Source organism: Apodemus sylvaticus, chromosome 7 (assembly GCF_947179515.1).
Source record: "Apodemus sylvaticus chromosome 7, mApoSyl1.1, whole genome shotgun sequence".
Lineage (NCBI taxonomy): Eukaryota > Metazoa > Chordata > Mammalia > Rodentia > Muridae > Apodemus > Apodemus sylvaticus.
Window position 1 is genome coordinate 54,014,720 of NC_067478.1, and position 24,044 is coordinate 54,038,763.

The following is a 24,044-nucleotide window of genomic DNA, read 5'->3' on the forward strand; positions in this document are numbered from 1 at the left end:
TGGAAAAGTCAATGATTTTCTAGCATGCTACAGCCTTAAATGTTAAAGCAAATAAAATGATTATTAGTCAGGCAGTGGTGGCGCACGCCTTTAATCCCAGCACTCGGGAGGCAGAGGCAGGCAGATTTCTGAGTTCGAGGCCAGCCCAGTCTACAGAGTGAGTTCCAGGACATCCAGGGCTACACAGAGAAACCCTGTCTCAAAAAACCAATAAATAAATAAATAAATAAATAAATAAAATTATTATTATTTATGTCAGTAACAAATATTCAAAACTTATTACTATTTAGAACTATTATTCAAAATAATTTTGGGGCAGTTTCTTGAATTTCAATATATTCTGCTGATCAAGAACATTAAACATTAAAATCAAAAATGATAAAAAGCAGTAACAGCTGTCAATCTGTGGTCAGCCAAAAACAGAAGGGGAAAAAATTCTCCTAGTTTCATTTTTAATTACAATCCTTGGCGTTGGGGCCAGTGAGAGGCTCATCAGGTAAAAACGCAGGGTACACAAGCCTGATGACCTCAGGACATCCCCACAGCCCACAGTGGGAGGAGGGAACTGGCTCCTCAAAGTTGTTTTGAACACCAACTGTGTAGTGGCACATGTGCATCAAACATAAACATATATGCACACATGCAGTTAAATAATAAAAAATTTAAAAGAACCATTGGGGTCTAATGTCTCTTCAGAATGAATGAGGGGCCCCTGACTTGTCACAATAACATACTGAAGAGTTTCTGCTTGCACCGACAGTGTCCTGTAGCCTTGATCCATCTATCACAACAGGCTAAGTACTTCAGAAAATTATAATCACCTTACATTCCTCATCCAGCAAATCGAGAATGCCCAGTTTAGATTCTATAAGATTGATACAAGGCTGATTATCATAGAAATCTATGAGTGTCCATGGAATTTGTTCCTTCATATATTCCTCCTGTTCCAATTTGAAGACATGCTGAAATAAAGAGAAAATGGCAGTCATTATCAGATTATTATCATAAAGAATGTAATCAAGGAGCACACTTCTATAGCTCATGGCTGTCAGTAACAATAGACTCATGAAGAAGTATGTCTGAAATGTACAGAAAACCTTAGCTACAAGCATTCATCATGAATAAATAAATCTAAGCATGTAATTAAAAATTTTTTTTGTTATGTTTGAGAAAGGTATGTAGACCAGATTAGCCTAAGATTCTGAATGTAGCCCAGGCCAGATTTGAATTTGCACTCTGCCTTAGCCTTTCAGGTGCTGAGATTACAGGCATACATCACCATATCAGGCCTATATATGTTTTGAATTGCAGATAAATACAATAGTCCCTGTGATTTTTAAATACATGTGCACCATCCACATCACCCCTTCTCATCCCCATTCACTCTTTAATCAGACTACGTACTGAGTCTATACTATGTGTCAGTCACTGTATGTAGTCAACAGGGATGTAGTAGACAGGGATGCTGTATGTATGAATTGGGAGAGAACCAGGAGAAATCAAGTTACAAAGAATAAAAGTGAGGTGGAAATTTCAGGTCAGAACAACTTAATTGTGTCATGTGATATTTTCCTGGAAGCTATCTTGTGAGAGGGCATGTGATGTTTTGCTAAAAACAGACACTTGAGAGGGTTGTTTTTAGCAACAAAAAGAACATAAATGGAACCCCACAAATAGCGGGAGGACGCTCTTGCATTGCTATGTCATGCCATGCTTTGGTGGTCTTTGCCGGTCTTCACTTCATAGAGAGAAATGTGCCAAAGAACTTCTGGTGTTTCAGCTGATTCTGGCCACTTCTGCAGACTCATGCAGACTGGGTGAAGCCTTGCTGTTTCTGCTAGATCATGCTGCCACAGATTCATGTTTGGTGTTTGCTATTGAACTAGACTGCTGGTATGCTAAAAATGAAGAGTGGAATCGCCCTGAGTAACTACTTCTAAACAGGTACATAAAACCCTTTTCCTACTAACCTTTATCCCCTACCTTTGGACGATGGGGCTGAAACATTTAAGAACCTTAAATAAAATAGGTTTTGAAAAAAAGGTAAACCTACATAAAAGTACAAGTGCTATGATATTAGGAAAGAAAAAGACAAAGGTCCTCATCTAGTTTGGATATGGTGTTTGAGTAGGCTTCCTGAGGGAAGGGCATGTGATCAAGTTCTGAATATGAATAGACATTAAACTGGTCCCTGTGGGGAAGGCCTCTGCTTCAGCCTGCTGCTCCAGCCAAGATGGCTGACAACACAGCTTCTAGTCTCACTACAGACACTAATGATCACTACTGGCTCTTAAATTTCTCTTTACATATTTCTTCTGGATCCTTTGTCTCATTTATTGTTGCCATTTTTCCCCCTAGAAAAACTAGCTTTTTGTGCCTGTGACCTAACAATACCTATCTTCTAGGACCCCAGACTTTAGAACTCAGAGGTGACACAGAGACATTTGATATTCTCTCACTCACTCTGTGTGCACTTGGAACTTTTCCATTATATTTTACACTTATGGTAATAAAGAGAAAATGTCAGTCATTATCAGATTATTATCATAAAGAATATGATATGAATAAGATATGACTTCTATAGCTCATGGCTGTCAGTAACAAGAGCCTCATGAAGAAGCATGGCTGAAATGTACAGAACACCTCAGCTAAGGTTCACTTACAATAATAATCCTCGATCAAAAAGATCATCTAAGTCAGGCAATGGTAGTGCATGCCTTTGATCCCAGCACTCTGGAGGGAGAAGCAGGAAGATCACTGTGAATTTGAGGCCAGCCTGGTCTACAGAGTTCAAGGACAGGCCAGTCTCAAAAAAAAAAAAAGTATATATCATCCATTATAATTCTAATTAACAAATGTATTGTTATTTTTATTGATAAAGGAGTAAACAAGAGGGGGCTGGAAAGATGGCTCAGTATTTAAGCGCACTTGTTGATCTTGCACAGGCCATAAGTTCAGTTCCTAGTACTCACAGGTAGCTCACAGCTATCCTTAACTGGTAAAAAATGAGTCCTGTTATTACAGAAAACCTGTAGATTGGAAAGATCACTTCTACATTGTTTCACTGTATTGAACAGCTTTACTTTCTAAACAAAAATGGTTAAATGTTTACCAAAGTACTTATATTTTGCAGTGTCAAACTCCTTAAAAGTTAAAACTTTAGTCTCAATGTATATAACTCCAATCTGACTGCCTACAATCAGAAATTTTAAATTTTCTTTGCTATTTTTTTAGTATTTATTTCATATTTTAAAAGAATATACTAATCAAGGGGCTGGAGATATGGCTCAGAGGTTAAGAACACTGACTACCCTTCCAGAAGGCCAGGGTTCAATTCCCAGCATCCACGCAATAGCTCACAATTGTCTGTAACTCCAGTTCCAGAGGATTCAGCAACCTTACACAGACACATATGTAGGCAAAATACCAATGCACATAAAATAAAAATAAGAAATCACTGTTTAAGAAAATGTTAAAAAGGAATATGCTTATCAGTGTTTTCTGACTTCTTAATTTTGTCTTTGTTTTCTCCAGTTAGGGTCTTTATGTAAAAGGTTTCCATATCATAGAAAATAAAGTTTGAAAACAAGTAGCATCTAAACATAGCACAGTATTCTGCCATGGCTGAAACTTCTTTAAAGGACTCAACAAAACCTAAAAAATAAACTGTACTATCTCTAGCTTTACCAAAAACAATAATCTTTGTTTTCTGAAAATAAAAATAAAAATAAGCTGTAAGGCATTTTCTCAATTAGTGATCAAGGCGGGAGGACCCCTTGTGGGTGGTGCCATCCCTGGGCTGGTGGCCTTGGATTCCATAAGAAAGCAGGCTGAGCAAGCCAGGGGAAGCAAGCCAGAAAGAAACAAATAAAACTCACTGCCATCGCCTCAGTTAAAACAGCCCACTGTAAAGATCATTTGTGAAATCCTGACATCTTCCTAACATAGTAAACGGTGTTAGTTTTAACCCCACATATAGTTGGCTTCTAAACAACAATAGAAGGACTCAATAGTAGTACCTGCCCCACTTCTTGCATCTCTCATTCAAGTTATGTGCCCCAAATGTTCATTATTCCAGATAAGGGATAACTGTTGAACATTTTTTTTATATCAATTTGTAACATTGTTCCAAACTGTTTCCTGGCAGTTTCCCAATGTAAGAATTATAGTTCAGTCCTTCTTAGAAGGGGGAACTAAACACTCACAGGAGGAGATATGGAGACAAAGTGTGGAGCAGAGACTGAAGGAAAGGCCATCCAGAGACTGCCCTACCTGGGGATCCATCTCATATACAGACACCAAACCCAGACACTATTGCAGATGCCAAGAAGTGCTTGCGGACAGGAGCCTGATATAGCTGTTTCCTGAGAGGCTCTTCCAGAGCCTGACAAATAGAGGCAGATGCTCACAGCCAACTATTGGACTGAGCATGGGGTCCCTGATGGAGGAGTTAGAGAAGGGACTGAAGGAGATGAAGGGGATTGCAGCCCCATAGGAAGAACAACAATATCAACCAACCTGACCCCCCAGAGCTCCCAGGGACTAAATCACCAACCAAAGAGTACACACAGAGAGACCATGGCTCCAGCTGCATAAGTAGCAGAGGATGACCTTGTCTGGCATCAATGGGAGGAGAGGCCCTTGGTCCTGTGAAGGCTGGATGTCCTAGTATAGGAGAATGCGAGGATAGGGAGGTGGGAGTGGGTAGGTGGGAGGGAGAGCACCCTCACAGAAGCAGAGACAGGAGAATGGGATAGCAGTTTTTTTGGAGTGAAAACAGGGAAAAGGGAAATATAAAAAAAAGAAAATATCCAATAAAAGAAAAGGGAAAAAAAGAATTAGAGTTCAGGAGTTTATTTCAGAGATCAAGCTTTTTGAGAAAAAAAAAGACTAAGAAATCAAAAGAAAAGTTTATAGCAGAATCTTATTCAAGAAAGAAAATTCTTACCATGTTGAATTGTTGCTGTAGTTTTTCATTTGCATAATTTATGCAGAACTGTTCAAAACTATTTATCTCAAATGTTTCAAATCTGTAATACCAAAAAAAAAAAAAAAATAAGGTAAGAAGAAAAGGAATAGTTTTAAAAAATACTTAAAATATGCACACTTGGAAGAGAACACTGAAGTCTCTTAACATTATCATATTTTCTTGTCCATATCAAAGGTCTGTATGTTGGAGTAACAGAGTATGATGTGCATCAGCTGAGACCAAGCCTCCCTTTGTACAGGCCTGCCTAGCAATATGGAGCCTAGGGCTGGGAGGCTCATTCATCTCCAGTAGGAAACAACAGAACTACACTAAAGCTACAGTTCCTGTCAATTTAGACTCCTAACATTTCACATACAAGAGGGAGACAGAAACAGAAACCTAACAGGTTCTTCTGAAAAACAACCAGAGAGTGAAAAATTAGCTGCCAAAGAAGTTCATGTACAAAATGTTTCAATATCTACAGAAATGTATCTAGAGAAGGCAACTAGAAATGAAATTATATTTTTAGAAATTCAATAAATTTATCATATATGAGTGTGAAAACCATTTAATTCTACCTATTAGCTTAGTAGACAGACTCTGGAGCTGAGTTAATTTTTGTTTAAGCAAAGTGTAATTTTTTTTCCCTGCATCATTATATCTTGATCATCAAAGACACTTCTGAATGGTTATAAGTAGGATTCCTTTCTCTTCTCCAGTAGAAAACAAAATTAAACAGTACTCAGGGGTACAAAACACCCGAGACAAACAACTGCTTTCCAGCAGAGTAGGGCAGGCAGCCAGATGCACTTACCCATAGATGTCCAGCACACCGATGAAGGAGTGCTGCTTGACAGCAGAATGGAGAGCCTGGTTGACATGGTCCACAATCCAGGTGAAGAGCTTCGCATAAATGTGCTTTGCTAGAGCATCTCGGGCATTTGTGGCCTGCAGCTTGGAGATGGGCTTGATGTATGTCTCTGTGGCAGTAGCCAGCTTTCGGTGGCAGAGCCAGTGACACATCTCTTCATAATCCACACCCATCAGGTCACAGAAGATGATAAGAGGCTCGTGCTTTGGCTACCAAAAGAGAATGTGTTATTGCCTATAGCCAAATCAAAGAATAACTTCTGAAAAGGTCACAAATTTCAGCAGTATCTTTGTCAAATGGACATCAATATCACACACCTGATCAGTGAATATAATTAGAAGCATCCATAACCCAGCATCTGGAAGTCACTTTGCAATCTCTTGTAGGGCTCATTTTAAACAAAAAAACATTTCCTGGGTTTTCATAGCTTTGTCTGTATCTTAGGTCATATTCCATCACTCAATCAGAAATCTGTCAGCTAGTCATCAAATCTGTGCTATTAAACAAAAACAAGCATAGTTCCTGTGTGGTTTGAATGAGAATGGATCTCAGCAGATCATGTGTCTCAATACTTGATACTCAGTGGAACTGTTTGGGAATGATTGAGAGGTGTCATTCTTGAATGTAACTGGGAGCAGATCTGGAGGTTTCAAACACACCACTCCCAGTCTCTCTTTATCTCTACCTTGTGCATGCGGATCAAGACATAAGCTCTTGGCTAGTGCCTTTACTGCCATGCCTGTCTGCCTGCTGCCATGTTCCTTGTCTGACAGTCATGGACTCACTCTCTGAAACTGTAAGCACCAAATAAATTCTTTCTTCTATAAATTGCCTTGTTCATGATGTCTTATTGCAGCAATACCCAGTGTTTGCAGTCTTATGGGACATACTTATTGACATGTGAAACAATGAAAAGAGACAGACACAGTGCCCGAGAATCCATAGGAGGGGAGGTTTTCTCTATCAAGGTAGGAGACAATTACCTTATATCATAGATTAGGGTATCAAAGAATAGCAGGCACTTCTTGGTCAAGAGAAAAGCTGTCTAAGTTGACAGTAACAGCAAGATTTAAAAAAAAAAAAAGGTAGTAGGAGGGAAACTAGAGGAGGAGGAAGTAAGGCTAAGTAAAGCAGAAAATGTACAAACTGAAGGCAGAGAGACCAGGATTGACCTTCATCCACAGGCTATGGAAGGTTTGAAGAAGTTTGAAGTTTGAGGTCATTTGAGGGGCTTTTAGATTGGAATTCTTTAATGACTAACATATCCCCAAATCCCTTACATATCTTCTGTGGATCTTATATGAGTGGGTTTGCTAAATACTCATCTTGTCAATTCCATATTGCTATTTTATTTTCCTGTATCTTGCATCTGACAACATTCCTGGGGAGTGGGCAGGCTGTACATCGTCTCTCAGTGAAAACTGAAACCCAAGGAAAAAAGACCCAAGAGAACAAACAACTCGACAACAAAAATCACATGGCTAATTGCATTGTCATTAAAACCTGAGTTTCCAATTGAACCAGCACCATTTGTTGAAAAGACTACCTTTTTTCCACTGGATGCTTTCAGCCCCTTTGTCGAAGACCAAGTGACCATAGGTGTGTTGGTTCATTTCTGGGTCTTCAATCCTATTCCATTGATCCGCTTGCCTGATATTGTACCAATACCATACAGTTTTTATCACTATTGCTCTGTAGTAGAGTTTAAAGTCTGGGATATTGAATCCCCCTGAAGTTCTTTTACTGTTGAGAATAGTTTTAGCTATCCTGGGTTTTTTGTTATTCCAGATGAATTTTAGAATTGCTCTTTCTAGCTCTATGAAGAACTGGGTTGGGATTTTTATGGGAATAGCATTGAATCTGTAGATTGCCTTTGGCAAGATGGCCATTTTAACTATATTAATCCTGCCAATCCACGAGCATGGGAGGTTTTTCCATTTCCTGAGATCTTCTTCGATTTCCTTCTTCAGAGATCTGAAGTTCTTGTCATATAGGTCTTTCACTTGTTTGGTTAGAGTCACCCCAAGATACTTTATGTTGTTTGTAGCTATTGTGAAGGGGGTCATTTCCCTAATTTCTTTCTCAGTCTGCTTATCCTTTGAATATATAAAGGCTACTGATTTGCTTGAGTTAATTTTGTAGCCAGCCACTTTGCTGAAGTTGTTTATCAGCTGGAGGTCAGCATGCAGAAGAATGCGCATCGATCCATTCTTATCTCCTTGTACCAAGCTTAACTCCAAATGGATCAAGGACCTCCACATAAAACCTGACACACTGAAACTAATTGAAAAAAAACTGGGGAAGACCCTGGAGGACATGGGCACAGGGGAAAAGTTCCTGAATAGAACACCAATAGCTTATACTCTAAGATCAAGAATTGACAAATGGGACCTCATAAAACTACAAAGTTTCTGGAAGGCAAAGGACACCGTCGAAAGGACAAAACGTCAACCAACAGACTGGGAAAGAATCTTCTCCAACCCTAAATCCGACAGAGGGCTAATATCTAATATATACAAGGAACTCAAGAAAGTAGAACCCAGAGATCCAAATAACCCCATTAAAAAGTGGGGTACGGAGCTAAACAAAGAATTTTCACATGAAGAACTTCGGAGAGCTGAGAAACACCTTAAGAAATGTTCAACATCATTAATTATTAGGGAAATGCAAATCAAAACAACCCTGAGATTTCACCTCACACCAGTCAGAATGGCTAAGGTCAAAAATTCAGGAGACAGCAGGTGTTGGCGAGGATGTGGAGAAAGAGGAACACTCCTCCACTGCTGGTGGGATTGCAAGATGGTGCAACCACTTTGGAAATCAGTCTGGCGGTTCCTCAGAAAACTGGGCATGTCACTTCCTGAGGACCCTGTTATACCACTACTGGGCATATATCCAGAGGATTCTTCAGCATGCAATAAGGACACATGCTCCACTATGTTCATAGCAGCCCTATTTATAATAGCCAGAAGCTGGAAAAAACCTAGATGTCCTTCAACGGAGGAATGGATACAAAAAATGTGGTATATTTATACAATGGAGTACTATTCAGCCATTAGAAACAATGAATTCATGAAATTCTTAGACAAATGGATGGAGCTGGAGAACATCATACTAAGTGAGGTAAGCCAGTCTCAAAAGATCAATCATGGTATGCACTCACTGATAAGTGGATATTAGCCTAGAAACTTTGAATACCCAGGACATAATCCACAAATTAAATGATGTCCAAAAAGAATGGAGGAGTGGGCCCTGGTTCTGGAAAGACTCAGTGCAAGAGTATAGGGGAATTCCAGAACAGGGAAGTGGGAAGGGGTAGATGGAAGAATAGGGGGACGGAAGAGGGTTTATGGGACTTGCGGGGAGTGGGGACCCAGAAAAGGGGAAATCATTTGCAATGTAAATAAAAATAAATAAATAAATAAATAAATAAATAAATAAAGTAAAAAAAAAAAAAAGAAAAGAATGCGGTATGTCTGAGAAACTGGACAGAAGGATCCCATTATGGCTGGATAGAAATGGGGATGGTGGCATTTGTAGAAGACAGGGGAAATAAAAATGGCTGAAACCTGTGTGCATGACAAAGATTTGATATCTGATTCTATGATTTATCAGTAAATATTGTATGGTTCTATGCATGATCAAAATATGCAGTGTGTATCCAAAAAAAAACAAAAACAAAAACAAAAACAAAAAAACCTTAGTTTCCTAATGGCCTCATCTCTGGACCTTTCCCAGAAGGTAATCACTTCAGATTCAAATCAGTACCTACCATCACGAGGGAGCGATAAGGAACAACTCTGAAAGACCACATATCACATGATTCAATTTCTATTAGTGTCCAGGGTACATAAGGTACAGAGGCACGATGTAAACTCAGGTTGTTTTAGTTGAGGAGCTAGGAGTATAAGTTGGTGATAGGTAAAACACCCAGGCTTCTTTTTGAAAATATTTTAAGCTGCCTGTGGTGATGGTTTAACATATCTATGAGCATACGCACAACCATATATTGGTGGTGGTAAACAGATTATATCTCAATAAAGCTGCTTTTGGGGGAAAAAACAAAACAAAAACAAAAAACTGGTGGTAGGTGCGATTACACATTCCAGTAATCCCAGATTATCACAAGTTTGAGGCTAGCCTGGGCCACAGGCAAGACTCTATTTTAAAGGGGGGGGGGAGGGTGATTATTTTCTTAAAAGAAAATAGAGGTTTAAATGAGAGCCATCATTTTCTCCTTTAAAAAATACTCTGGCCAGAGAGTTGGCTAAGTGGGCAAAAGAGCCTGCCGCGCAAGCCTGATGACCTACGTTCAACCTCTGGACCAGGTAAAAAGCTGGGCATGATGGCCACCATCTGTGAGCCCAGTACTCTATGATGGAATGGAAAGCGAGGACAGGAGAACTGGCCAAATGTTCCCAGTCTAGAATACCATGGGCAGGTAGAAATAAGAGTGACCTGCTTCAATGGGGTGGAAGGGGAAAACCAACTCCCAAAAGTTGTACTTTGGGTTCCACATGTGTGGCACATACATGACAGCACTCATACACACACACAGGCACACAAGTAAAAATAACGGGGCTGATTAGATAGGTCAGCAGTGAAAAGTACTTGCCACACAATATCAGGACTGGAGTTTGCGTTCCAGTACCCACATAATTAGCCACTGCCTGAACCTCTAGCTCTGAGAGATCCAATGCCCGCTTCTGGCCTCTGTTACACATACAGGCTTGTGTATCTGTGTGCTTACACATGTATACAAACAGAATAAATAAAATAATAAATAAATAAATGAAGAAATTAAATCTACTGTAGATCTAGGGAGATGGCTCAGTAGATAACGTGGACCTAAATTTGCCCCCAGAACCATGTTCAAAAAGACTAATACTGTGGCATGTTACAAACAGTGATTGCCTAGCTTGTGCTAAGGCCCCTCTAGCTTGTTCTAGCCCCAGTAGTAAAACAAACAAACAAACAAAACTAACACATAGGCCACCATCGCATTAAGCAGGTTCTGAACTTACAGGTATTGTGCAGCTGTCTGAATCTCGAGATGCAAATCCAACATTGCCTAAGTGAAGAATGCTAGCAAGTATTCGAAATATTCCCATTTGGTAAGATTCACTAATTCCTAAAATAAAGTAAACAAGCAATTGATGTTAGAATAGCAACAAAATAATTATAAGAAAAATTTACGTCTAGTATTAATTCTTGAATATTGCCAGATGTGCATATTACATACATAGTTACATATAGCAATACTTTCATCTTTGTTGACAGTAACACACTAGGCAGTTTTGCAATGTGGGTTGTGGAGTGTGCCTAATCTGGTCTATGTCCTACCAAATCACATGGGCAAGATAATTCATTGTCTATGCTTTGGTTTTCTCATTTGGGATAAGGTGATAATTCTTCAAAGAGTGTCTGCAATATTAAATGAAATAGTGCACAGAGCATACCTAGACACGTCAGGTATTTTTAAAAAATCACTATTCTCACACCCTAGATATTTAAGTAGTTTATTAATATTATTGCTACTATTTATCCCTACTTTAAATGCATATAGCCCAATAAGGCTGATTTAAGTTGGATTATTGAATTACTTTTAAGTATAGATTAATTAGAAATGAAAGAGATTCAAAAATTAGAAGTGTTCAGATGGTTTTATATCCCAAGCTAATGAGTGAAGATCCAAACACAGCATTGGAACAAGACCCAAATAACAGGGTGAGATTAGAAAGTTGGATATTTTCTGGCTTTTACCAGATCTAGTTTCAATTGTTTAGTGAACAACATAAGTTCAAGAATACTAAACATAATTCTATAAGTACCTTTATATAAAGGACAACTGAGAATGTACCTTACAATGAATAGTTTTGCTATTTCCTACATTATGTAATAGGAGAGTCGCTTGCCCTCTCGCCCTCTTGCCCTCTCTCCCTGCCTGCCTCTCTCTCTGACAAAGTTTAGCCTTGGTGCAGCTCTGGCTGTCCTAAAATTCACTCTTTAGACTAGGCTGGCCTCAAGTTCAGAGATTCTCCTGCCTCTGTCTCCCGAGTGCTGGGATTAAAGGCGAGTACTACCACACTCTATACCTCCTAGTAAGGTTGTAGTCTACCCTGTCTGGACAGCTCTCCTGTGCAAAATGGAAGACTCCCTTCTCTTAGCAGGACTTCCTCTTCTCTGACTGATCTGGGAAGCTAGACCACCAATCTTCTACCCGAGGATTCATGTGACATTCCTTGGTGGAAATTAAAAATTCAACACCCTGGAATCCCTCTCCATGCAAATGAGGTATCCAGAGAACCTTAAGCCTCAGCCAATGAAACTTTACACTAACAACCCTTCCAGCTGTCCATGGTTCAACATATATAGCCCTTGATTCACCCAAATAAAGTGTATGTGCACAAGCTATTTTGTTGAAAACTGTTTGACAGAGCTGTTTCATTGAATGTTGTCTGAAAGAACTCTAACACTGAGGAGTTTTAACACTGAAGTCTCTGGAGAAGACTACCTGATACCCCTCCTCCAGTCCCTCAACCCCCTACTCCCCATCTTCCCACCCCCACCCCACCTCACCCCTCCCCTAGTATTCACTGTTGGATCAGGATCCTGTCCACCCATTCATTCTGGACTACATCTTTCCCCACCTGGTATGCAGCAGTGCCTGGATACCCCAAGGGAAGAGGTGGAAAACAGCAAAACCACAGCACTGTACTGGCCTTTTACAATTCTCTTTTTTTTTAATTCAATATATTTTTTATTTTCATTTGAAATGATTTCCGCTTTTCTGGCCCCCCACTCCCCAAAAGTCACATAAGCCCCCTTCACTCCCCCTGTTCTCCCACCCGCCCCTTCCCACTTCCCTGTTCTGGTTTTGCCTTATACTGCTACACTGAGTCTTTCCAGAACCAGGGGCCACTCCTCCGTTCTTCTTGTACCTCATTTGATGTGTGGATTATGTTTTGGGTATTCCAGTTTTCCAGGCTAATATCCACTTATTAGTGAGTGCATACCGTGATTGATCTTTTGAGACTGGGTTACCTCACTTAGTCTGATGTTCTCCAGCTCCATCCATTTGCCTAAGAGTTTCATGAATTCATTGTTTCTAATGGCTGAATAGTACTCCATTGTGCATATATACCACATTTTTTGCATCCACTCTTCTGTTGAGGGATGCCTGGGTTCTTTCCAGCTTCTGGCTATTATAAATAGGGCTGCTATGAACACAGTGGAGCATATATCCTTATTACATGGTGGGGAATCCTCTGGGTATATGCCCAGGAGTGGTATAGCAGGATCTTTTGGAAGTGACGTGACCGGTTTTCTGAGGAACTGCCAGACTGATTTCCAGAGTGGTTGTACCAATTTGCAACCCCACCAGCAGTGGAGGAGTGTTCCTCTTTCTGCACATCCTCGTCAAATCCTGCTGTCTCCTGAGTTAATCTTAGCCATTCTGACTGGTGTAAGGTGAAATCTCAGGGTTGTTTTGATTTGCATTTCCCTGATGACTAATTCCACCCATTCATTCTGGACTACATCTTTCCCCACCTGGTATGCAGCAGTGCCTGGATACCCCAAAGGAAGAGGTGGAAAACAGCAAAACCACAGCACTGTACTGGCCTTTTACAATTCTCTTTTTTTTTAATTCAATATATTTTTTATTTTCATTTGAAATGATTTCCGCTTTTCTGGCCCCCCACTCCCCAAAAGTCACATAAGCCCCCTTCACTCCCCCTGTTCTCCCACCCGCCCCTTCCCACTTCCCTGTTCTGGTTTTGCCTTATACTGCTACTCAATGCCAGTTGAGCATTTCTTTAAAAAATTTTTTCTTTATTGATATATTTTTTATTTACATTTCAAATGATTTCCCCTTTTCTGGGTCCCTACTCCCCGCCTACTTGATCATGGTGGATGATCGTTTTGATGTGTTCTTGGATTCGGTGGACAAGAATTTTATTGAGTATTTTTGCATCGATATTCATAAGGGAAATTGGCCTGAAATTCTCTTTCTTAGTTGGATCTTTGTGTGGTTTTGGTATCAGCGTAATAGTGGCTTCGTAGAAGGAGTTGGGTAGTGTTCCTTCTGTTTCTATTTGGTGGAATAGTTTGAAGAGTACTGGTGTTAAGTCTTCTCTAGATGCTAAAATAAAGTATAATTCAATGATCTTTGATAAATGTACAAGGCTGAGCCACTATTGCCACTATCTAATCCTAGAACCATTCTAAGGAATGCCATGCTCATTTCTCTGACTGTGTTCCACACATATGAAATCTCCCAGTACCACTGACCAGTTAACACAGATAAAACAATATTCCAAACAAAAGACCACTTGAGTCCAAATGACCAGCACTCATAAGAGTCCAAGACAGATGACATTACCCAGCAGAGTGCAGGCCTGCCTGGTGTGTGCCATCTCCTTCGCATCATCTACTCCGTCTATCATAGGGCTGCCTCCCTGTTTCGTGTAATGAAAACTATCTGCATTTCCTGCATTGAAGGAAAGAAAAGGTTTTAGTTGATGAGAAAGTTGAACTTCAACCCTACAAATATGCTGAATTAGAGGCAATGACAAAGCACTGATTACACACACTCAAATGGTTTGGAGTCTGTCCAGTTTACACACACATTCTAATATGAGATTCAAGATTTTATCTTAAATGGTGAAATAAATGATGTTTTCTTCAGATTTAGTTCCAAACAAGCTACTAGGACAAGTTTCCTCTTTCATCAGAACAGTTTTTAAACATATACAAGCAGAGAGGTGAGCCAGGCAGTGGTGGCACATACCTTTAATCCCAGCCCTTGGGATGTAGAGGCAGCTGGATAGCTATGAGTTCCAGACCAGCCTGGTCTACAGAGCCAAAGACAACCAAGGCTACACAAAGAAATCCTGTCTCAAAATGAAACTAACAAAATAAACAAACAAAATAGCAGAGGCTAGAACCTGAACCCATCTATTCCTTACCTACTTTAACCAGCTTCGACAAGGCAAACCCTGCACTTGATTAGAGCCACCCCCTCCTTCCCACCGGGGTTCTAAAGCCTGATGTAGACTTCTAAGAATCATTTTCTTCATAAATATTTTAGTACGAAGAAGGATTTCTTTTTTTTTTATTAGATATTTTCTTTATTTACATTTCAAATGTTAGCTCCTTTCCTGGTTTCCCCTCAGAAAACCCCCTATCCCATTCCCCACTCCTCCTGCTCACCAACCCACCCACTCCTGCCTCCCTGCCCTCACATTCCCCTACACTGTGGCACTGAGCCTTCACAGGACCAAGGGCCTCTTCTCTCTTTGATGTCCAACAAGGCCATCCACTGCTACACATGCAGCTAGAGCCATGGGTCCCTCTATGTGTACTCTTTGGTTGGTGGTTTAGTCCCTGGGAGCTCTGGGGGGTACTGGCTGGTTCATATTGTTGCTCCTCCTATGGGGCTGACAGCTTCTTCAGCTCCGCGGGTCCTTTCTCTAGCTCCTACATTGGGAACCTTGTACACAGTCCAAAGGTTGGCTGAGAACACCCATCTCTGTATTTGTCAGGTACTGGCAGAGCCTCTCAGGAGATACCTCTATCAGGTTCCTGTCAGCAAGTGCTTGTTGACAAGCTTTTGACAAGCTTGAGAACTCAAAACTTAACAGAAAAGAACACCAATACAACAAATCTAGTATCATATCCATACCTAACCGCAGCATTTTAAACTCCGGTAACTTTGCTGAAGCACAGAGCTGATAGAAGATATGGTAGTTTCTCTCCTCTTCTGCCTTTGAAATAAGAAGAGTTTTCAATTGTGGCATTTTAATATAAAACTCAGGAAGACCTATGATAATACAACATTTTAATATTTAATTATCTCAGTAAATCCCCACATTAAAAAAAAACTTATTTAAAGAATTAACCCTAATGATTTACAGTATATATGCAAGGGAGGAGGATGGTTTGGGACTTGAGACTTGAAGCCAGGCCGGGCAAAACAGTAATATTCTGTCTCTTGAAAAATAAAAACTAAGTAATAAAGATATACTAGTCATATTCAGTATAAATACCAGCTAGCAAAGATTTTAAGGTTTTTTAGTATTAGAGCCTAAACCCGCGACCTCAAATAGTCTAGACAAGTGTTCCCTACCACTGCACTATATCTCAAGTCCAGTTTTGATCCTTTGAGATAGTTTTTTCTGAATGTCTTCTCTGGCTTTGAATTGCTCTGTAGATCAGACAGTCCTTGAACTTGTGAGTCTCCCAATTCAGCCTCCTTAAAGGCCTGTAACACTGTGCCCGGCTTAGTAATGGTTTTTGAATTAGTGAACGACTTGACAGATGGCCAAAATCATTAGATACCAGTGATTCTGGAGAAAGTAAAGTAATTTTTTTGGTAGGCTCACCTTTATTTTCTATTAATAACTTCTAGATTCACAGTATCTCTTCCTTGCTACATTTTAACAATGATCTCTTATGACTATAATAAATCCATACAAACTTTATAGTATGTAACATATATTATGTATATTCTCTTATCAACAATAATTTGATAAAATTAAAAAAAAAATTATAACCTAAGGTCAATTTTTAGTATTTCCTTAGTCTTTTTCTACATACACACCTAGAGTACAATTGCAAAAATTACTAAAATCCAATCAACATATTTTTACAATTTGCAGTATATTTATGTTGATAAAGATTAATGTTAATAAGGTTAAGGGAAGTCTTTAAACCTAAAGGCATCAATGACTACTGCAGGGACAGAGGATATACCAGCGATCAAAAGTACAATGAAGCAAGAGATCAGGAAGTTCAGCACATAGAAACCAGAAAAGCAGGTGGGTCTGCAGAAACACTACGGTCATCTTTGTACAGAATGGCTAATGCTAAGCCTACTTATTTTGACTGTGATTCATTTGCTATAATAAACATTCTCAATGTTCTAGACTCCTGGAGACTGGGGAGCTGCAGACTTAGCATCACACCTAAAGATAAGGATTAAGCCTTATCTACAAATTTCTTTTTCACAAAGATTAATTTTTATTTTATGTATATAGGTGTTTTGTCTGTATGTATGTCTATGTACCACATGTGTGCAGTATATGTAGAAGCCAGGAGAGGGTGTTGAATCCCCTGGGACTAGAGTTACAGACAGCTGGTAGCCATCACATAGGTATTGGGATTTGAACTCAGGTCCTCTCTTAGCCTCTGAGTCATGCCATTAGTCCCATGTTCCTATACATTTCTATGTGGACTTCATCCATTTCTGTTTCACTCATTCTTTCTTCTCACTAACAGACAATTTTTTTTAAAAAAATCCTATATGTGAATAATATTATTGTTTTTAACTTAAATACTAGAGTAATAGTGGAGGGTTGTTATTGCCTTACTATCAATATCAAATCCTATAAGCTTATACATATCAAGCATTATAATTTATTTAATATTAAATATTTAATCAGGCACAATCCCAAAGTCAAAGCCAAGGTGTCTGGAGACCCCAACTCATGACTCTTGGTATGTGCTAGACAACTTCAAAGCCACAACAGACTTAGGCAATAAAATGATGGACCCTGCCATGTGGAATATTTGAATTTTAATGATGTGGCATCCAGCACATGGGTCACTGAAATTCTGAGTCTCAGTATAAGGTATATAGTGGGAACTACATATTGACATGTTCATGATAATCTATAATCCCTAGTATGCCTACAATGTATAGTGCTATAAACACTGTTAAGTGTCAACAAAAGTCCTACACAAACATTCATCTGTGGTTTGGATGGCAGTTTACAGCCAGGTTACAAAGACTTTCTTTTAGCTCTGTGGCTGAACAGAGCTGGGCTGAAACATCAAAGTTAAAGGAAGAATGCCAGTCTGTGAAAGAGTGCTGAGAGTGCATCCTTCCTGGGTTTCTGCTAAAGAGCCTGTTCACAAAAAGCTCTGCCTATTCAAACTTGGGACTAACATTATGTAAATACTCTATAACAGATCAGGGCCACATGGTTCAGTACCTGTTGGCTTCTTTCCTAGGCTCATTACCCCACTTCCATTCCTTGGATGTTTTTCCTTTCTTAATGAGCTGTCTGTTTCTATTTTTAACCTTGTCCCTTAGTAATCCTTTGCTTTAAGGTACAAGAATTGGGTGTTTCGGAACTCAGACCTGGGGCTCACACTGCTAAGCACACTTTTCCTTTTACCATCTGACCTCCACACCTAGCTTAAAAGGCCTGACTTTTCTCTATCTTCCCTCTTCCTGGTGACTGCTGGGATTTTGAGCTTTCCTCTATTGTTGCTTTACTTTCAAACTTTAATAAAATTATCCTCAAGCCACTGAGTCCAGTTTTTCAACTATCTTAATAAGACTAAGTACTCAAAAACTCCCCCCTTATAATTTCCCTGATAACATTATTATCCTACCCAAATAATGTCATATCCTAAGAATCAAAAAGAAGGAAAAAGAACAGCTATATTTTGTTTTTCTTGAGCTGACTTCAAATTGTAACTCTTTGAAGACACAGATAAACGCTTTATCAGTTGGAAAATAAAGACAAAACTAAATAGCACCTCTTTAAACTAACCTTTTCAACAAGCATCTTGTAAGAAAAAATCAAAACCACTATACCAGACTCAGAAAGTCAAAGACTGCATTCCTTGTTATATGCAGAATCTAGATTTAAATATGAATGCATCAAACACACACACATATATAAAATAACATGAGCACACAACATGAAAGCATAGAGAGACCTTGATGAGGAATGATGTTTAAAGTAGGGATGGTAGAGAACAAGGGGCCATGGTGTAGAGAAGACATAGCATGTTTTCTTTCAAATGCATAATCTAGCTTTAAAATATAGCTAGATATGAACACATATATGTATATGAATGAGAGCAGACCAGCAAGAGAAAGGAAGGACAGCAGAGAGGAGTGGTATGGAGCTAGGAACAATTTCATATATGTGCATGGATATCATGATGAAATTATTTTGTACGGTGACTGAAAAGCTAATAAAATATGAAACGTTAAACGTAAATCAGTGTCCACTCAAGAACTATTAGGTTAAAGAGGTTGTCCCCTACTTCTGATGTAGCAGTTTATATCTTACATGTTTCTATCTAAGTGTGATTTATAGTAATACCAAGAGAATATGCTCAAGATTACTAGAAAATAAAGTATATAATACTAACAAGCAAGGGCTCTATAGTTATTTAGTAAGGCTTTTTCTTCGGGCATAAAATGACCCATCATCTTGGAGAAGAAATTATGTTGGCCATGGAAAGCAATTGAGCAGAACCCTAAAGAAGTAGCTGTGTGTAAAGTAGTGGTGACGAAACTGAGATATACCCTAGCAGAAAGAGGGAAATTGTGGTCACAGAAGCTTCAGCTGAGATTGTAGCCATTACTTTCTGCTCTGTCCACCCTCAGTGCAAATGATCTTGGGAGATGCTAGGAAATAAATAAAAAACAAAACAAAAAATTGAAGGTTAACTGAAAGGGTTCTATGATGCAGTTTCCATGAGGTTGTCACCCATTATGGATGGAAATTCATGGTGACAGAGTTGCTTTGAGGCTAACCATCTATGTAAATAAGCCTATTGAATTCACTGTTAGTCAAATTGGACTCCCATATTAAAGTTTTTATTCTGTCCTTGATGCTCTCTTTTGGGTGTTTGTTTCTATCTCCCCAAGGAAACTTCACATACCAGTGATTATAAAGTAGTCCTAACACACAAGTAGAGTACCCAGCTTACCTGGAACACCACTCTGGACTTCTCTAAAAGGTAAGTTCTCATATTGGCACCGATGATTCTGTATCTCTTGTCAAAACCAATTTCAATATATTTTCCAAACCGGCTGCTATTATCATTCCTGGTTGTTTTGGCATTTCCAATTGACTAAGAAGCAAGAGAGAAAACAAGATCTTAGAAGGGCAATGCATGGCATTTACAACGCTTACTCGGAGAGAGAAGGAATAGAATCTAACTCTTCCATTTTCAGTGATTCTTTAAGATGAGAACCAATTTTGCCCCTGTAGGAAGCACAAGTATCTGCTTTGCCCCCAGATGCACAGGTAGATACCAACAGTCTTTCTTGTTATTCTTACAGAAATGCATTTCAGAAGCAGGACTGATAGATGCAGCAGTAGTGAAATTTTCATACACCATCTGGGTTATACAAACATTCATTGTCAGCAAAGAGATATATAGGACTGGAGATGCCAGGGCAAAACCTTGTCCTTAGCTACTAGAAACTCAGAAGACAAAAATTTCCTATAAATGCTAGTTTAGTATAAAAGGTCTCTTTAGAAACTAGCCAGTTCTATCATTTTATCCTACAGCAACAAAAGATAAATGATACTGCTTATAAGCAGAGTATTAGTATTATCCATTCTACTAATCGATTACATTTATGGCAGCATCTCACATACCCCAGGCTAGCCATGAGTTCCTTATATAGCTAAGGGTGCCTTTAAACTTATATCTTCCTGCTTCTACTTTCCAAATGCAGAGGGTACAAGCATGTGTCACCATGACTAGCTTTATGCACTCAATTTAAATGCCAATTTTAGAAACCAGAAGTAAAAACATATCTTTTCCTTGTATATACTGTGAATGTGTGTATGTGCACAAGCACATGTGTGCAGTTGCACTGTACATGTGTGTGAATGTGTACAGGAAGCCCAGAGGTTAATGACAGTTGCCTTCCTTGATCGTTCTCTACTTTATTTACTAAGGTAGGATTTTCACACAACCCAAAGCTTACTGACAATTCAGATTATTTTAATACCCAACTTGCCCTCGGAATCCTGTCTCTACTTCCTAAGCACTAGGATTTTAGGCAGGCCACCAAAGCCAATTTTTTTTTGTTTATGTTTTTATGTTTTGTTTTGTTTTGTTTTGTTTTGAGACAAGGTATATGGCTATCCTAGAACTTATTATGGAGACCAGGCTGGCCTCCAACCCTGCTACCTCTATCTCCCAAGTGCTGGGATTAAAAGCATGTGCCACTACTGCCTGGCTAAACCCAGCTTTTAATGGAGGTGTTTAAGACCTAAAGTCTTGTTTGCATGCTTACAGAGCAAGCACTTTATCTGTGGTACCCTTCAGAACCTAATTGGTTTTTGTAGTTGTTGTTTTGGGTTTGTTTGTTTGCTTGCTTTAAGACAGGATCTCATGTAGTCCAGGTTCACCCTGAACTTGCTATATAGCTGAAGATGACCTTGAACTCCTGATCCTCCTGCCCCTACATGTACAGTGCTAGGATTACAGACATGTGCACAAGACTTTGTTCATGTTAGGAAGGCACTCTTCCAAATGATGAGTAACATCTACATTGATTTTAATGGTTTTATCTAACTTGTAAATATCTTCAGAACCACATACTGAGAATATAACTTTCTATTAAATACTGTTCATAATAAATTTTTGATGGCATGTGTCTACATTTTAACTTAGTGACACGCTTCTGTAGCTCTTTTAAATCAAAAACAGTGTAGTTAGAAGAGCAAGCATTCAGCCGGGCAGTGGTGGTGCACGCCTTTAATCCCAGCACTTGGTAGGCAGAGGCAGGTGGATTTCTGAGTTTGAGGCCAGCCTGGTCTACAGAGTGAATTCCAGGACAGCCAGGGCTACACAGAGAAACCCTGTCTTGAAAAAACAAACAAACAAACAAACAAACAAACAAAAGAGCAAGCACTCATATAATGCATATATTAAACACTGAATAACTTTATTCCATAAGATGAATGTTTGTCCTTGTACAAAGTCTTTTAGGATTAGTATAAGCAAACAGAGAGATGTGAAAATGGTATAGAATGTTAAGAGAACAAATTTCAGGGTTAAAAACAATAGGACCCTTGCTAGCCACCGGAGTCAGCATACTTGATCCTCTCATCAAAGAAAATGAGTTAGTATTTTAAAAGAAATATAGAGCCATAATTTGTGTTAGCTATGAAGATACTATTTGAATTTAGATTATTACTTTTAAAGCATTTTAGAAAAGGAACTGGTTGAATACTATCTTTATAGAAAAATACAGTGATTTAACAAAGCTTAGGATAATTTAATTAGACAGACACTTAGAAATTATAAACTTGTGTGTGTGTGTGTGTGTTTGGTGTTTCAATACCCAAAGACCTTGCTGTATAAGCAAACTCAGAAAATAAACCTTTTATTCAATGACAAGAGCGTTGGATAACTGATTGGCCAAAGATCCTACTGCAATAATAGTTGGTGAAGATGTTGTCTTTAGTGGAGTTCTTCAATGTACATTTATAAGACAAATGTGGAAACTGTCTTAAGAGCCTACTGTGTGAACTAGGGTTTGAAACTGGAATTGATCACTTGTGCTGCTGCCATTGCTGAAATTCAATTTGCAGATTATACTTTCTGTGCCTTTGATCAGACTGGAGCTGCCACGTGTCACTATTGCTCTGGTATCTTTCCAACTGTGGGGCTCACCATCAGGCCCACAGGATTCTCTCATTCTCAGAGTCTTGAAGTCTGTTTTGCCAATTGCTCAGGGATGAGGTAATTATACCCAGAAGCCCGTTCCAAAATGAGACACTTCTGTTGTCATAAATAGAGAATAAACAAAAAAAAATTCAAGTACATTTTGAGCCTAAGTAGTATTTTATAGGGTGGTAGTGTAACAGGTTCCCATAGTACTGTATAAGATCCATCTGCTTATTACATGCTCAGAAATCCTCTGGGTATATGCCCAGGAGTGGTATAGCAGGGTCCTTTGGAACCCTGGTTCTGGAAAGGCTCAATGCAAGGCAATACCAGAAGAGGGATGTGGGAAGGGATGGATGGGGGAACAGGGGGATGGAAGAGGGCTTATGGAACTTTCGGGGAGTGGGGAGCCAGGAAATGTAAATTAAAAATATATCAAATTAAAAAAAAAAGATCCATCTGCTGCAGACTACTCTTGCAAAGGACCTGGATTCAATTTCTAATACCTACATGGTAGCTCACAACTATCTATAACTCTAGTTCCAAAGGAACAGATGCTGTCTTCTGGCCTTTAAAGGCAATGCATGAACATGGTATATACACATATATGTATAGTAGACCCATACATGTAAAATAAAAAATTAAAATATTTGAAGAACAAATCAGAATGCCTGCTGATTAGCCACATGGTTCTTTTGATGGGTGCTTCACATCCAAGATCAGCTCCACAGTCCAGGAAGAATGCTTTTTAAACCTAGGAGCTCCTGTTTCCAGAGTGTGTGGATATGGCACTCTACTTCCTCAGGTCTGTTTCCTTTTAGCCATTTTACATCCTAGACATTGGAAGTACTGCAATGCCTCAGAAAATAATCAACTACTGGTCACAGAGAACACCAGGAAACTTGTGACTAGACATGGGAAAATTTTAATTCTTTTATATTGCTCCAGACTTATCTCCTCTTCAAATTATAGCTTTTTGGAATAAACTATCATGGGTAACAGCTGGAAAGTTGTAAAGTACTTGTTGTATTAATAAAAGTGGATTGATTTCCATTGGGCATTTTAGAGTAACTGTTCAACAGGTGGTAATTTTATGAACTGTTTAGTGACTATAATTATATTGGGTATGATTGCTGTATTTTTAAAAAGCAGTCACATTTCAAAAGAGAATCTAAAACGTCCTTTTTTAAGCAGACTGAATCCAATCCATGATGGCTGTATGTTTTTGGGTGTAATGTCACCTACTGAAGCATGGGCAATCTCCCAGGAGACACACCCCGCAAGGAAACTGAGTCTTCATAGCTCAGAAGCTGCCAGCTACCAGGAGCTCTTCAACCAGTGGTGGGCCATCATGACTTTCTCCACCATTCTTGTTGAGATTTGATTGGCTTGAACTTGTATTGGTCTCCCTCAGGCAATCCCATCTGTTGCCAGTTCGGTGAGTACAGCACCCTGAGATGTCCAGAAGACACTGTTAGGGCAGTCTTTCTCATTCTCTGGCTCGTAGGATCTTTCTGACCCCTCCTGTGTGATGCTCCTGAGCACTAGGGGGAGGAGTGTAAATACAGATGTCCCACTGAGGGCTGAGCACGGCACAGTCATTTCGTCTTTATGCTCTGTTCAGTTGTGAGTTAGCTCACCCTTCTTGACATACAGAAACCTTGCTTTTACATATAGTTCCTTGATGTTTTAAGGTAAGATTGATAATAAATACAGAATTTTCAGTGGAAAAGATGCATTCTATCGAAAAGTAGACACAAGGTT

General features: G+C 39.2%; 1 protein-coding gene across 1 annotated transcript in view; it reads right to left on the bottom strand.

Annotated features, from left to right (window-relative positions):
• Myo5a (myosin VA) overlaps positions 1-24,044 on the bottom strand; it is a 159,709-nt gene that overhangs the window by 71,157 nt on the left and 64,508 nt on the right. Inside the window, exons 6-12 of the mRNA XM_052187803.1 lie at positions 19,578-19,721; positions 15,526-15,607; positions 14,224-14,331; positions 10,865-10,971; positions 5,784-6,049; positions 4,949-5,030; positions 822-962 (exon numbers count right to left, since the gene is read on the bottom strand). Of these exons, the coding sequence (XP_052043763.1) occupies positions 822-962; positions 4,949-5,030; positions 5,784-6,049; positions 10,865-10,971; positions 14,224-14,331; positions 15,526-15,607; positions 19,578-19,721 (930 nt within the window). The remainder of the gene's footprint in view (positions 1-821; positions 963-4,948; positions 5,031-5,783; positions 6,050-10,864; positions 10,972-14,223; positions 14,332-15,525; positions 15,608-19,577; positions 19,722-24,044) is intronic.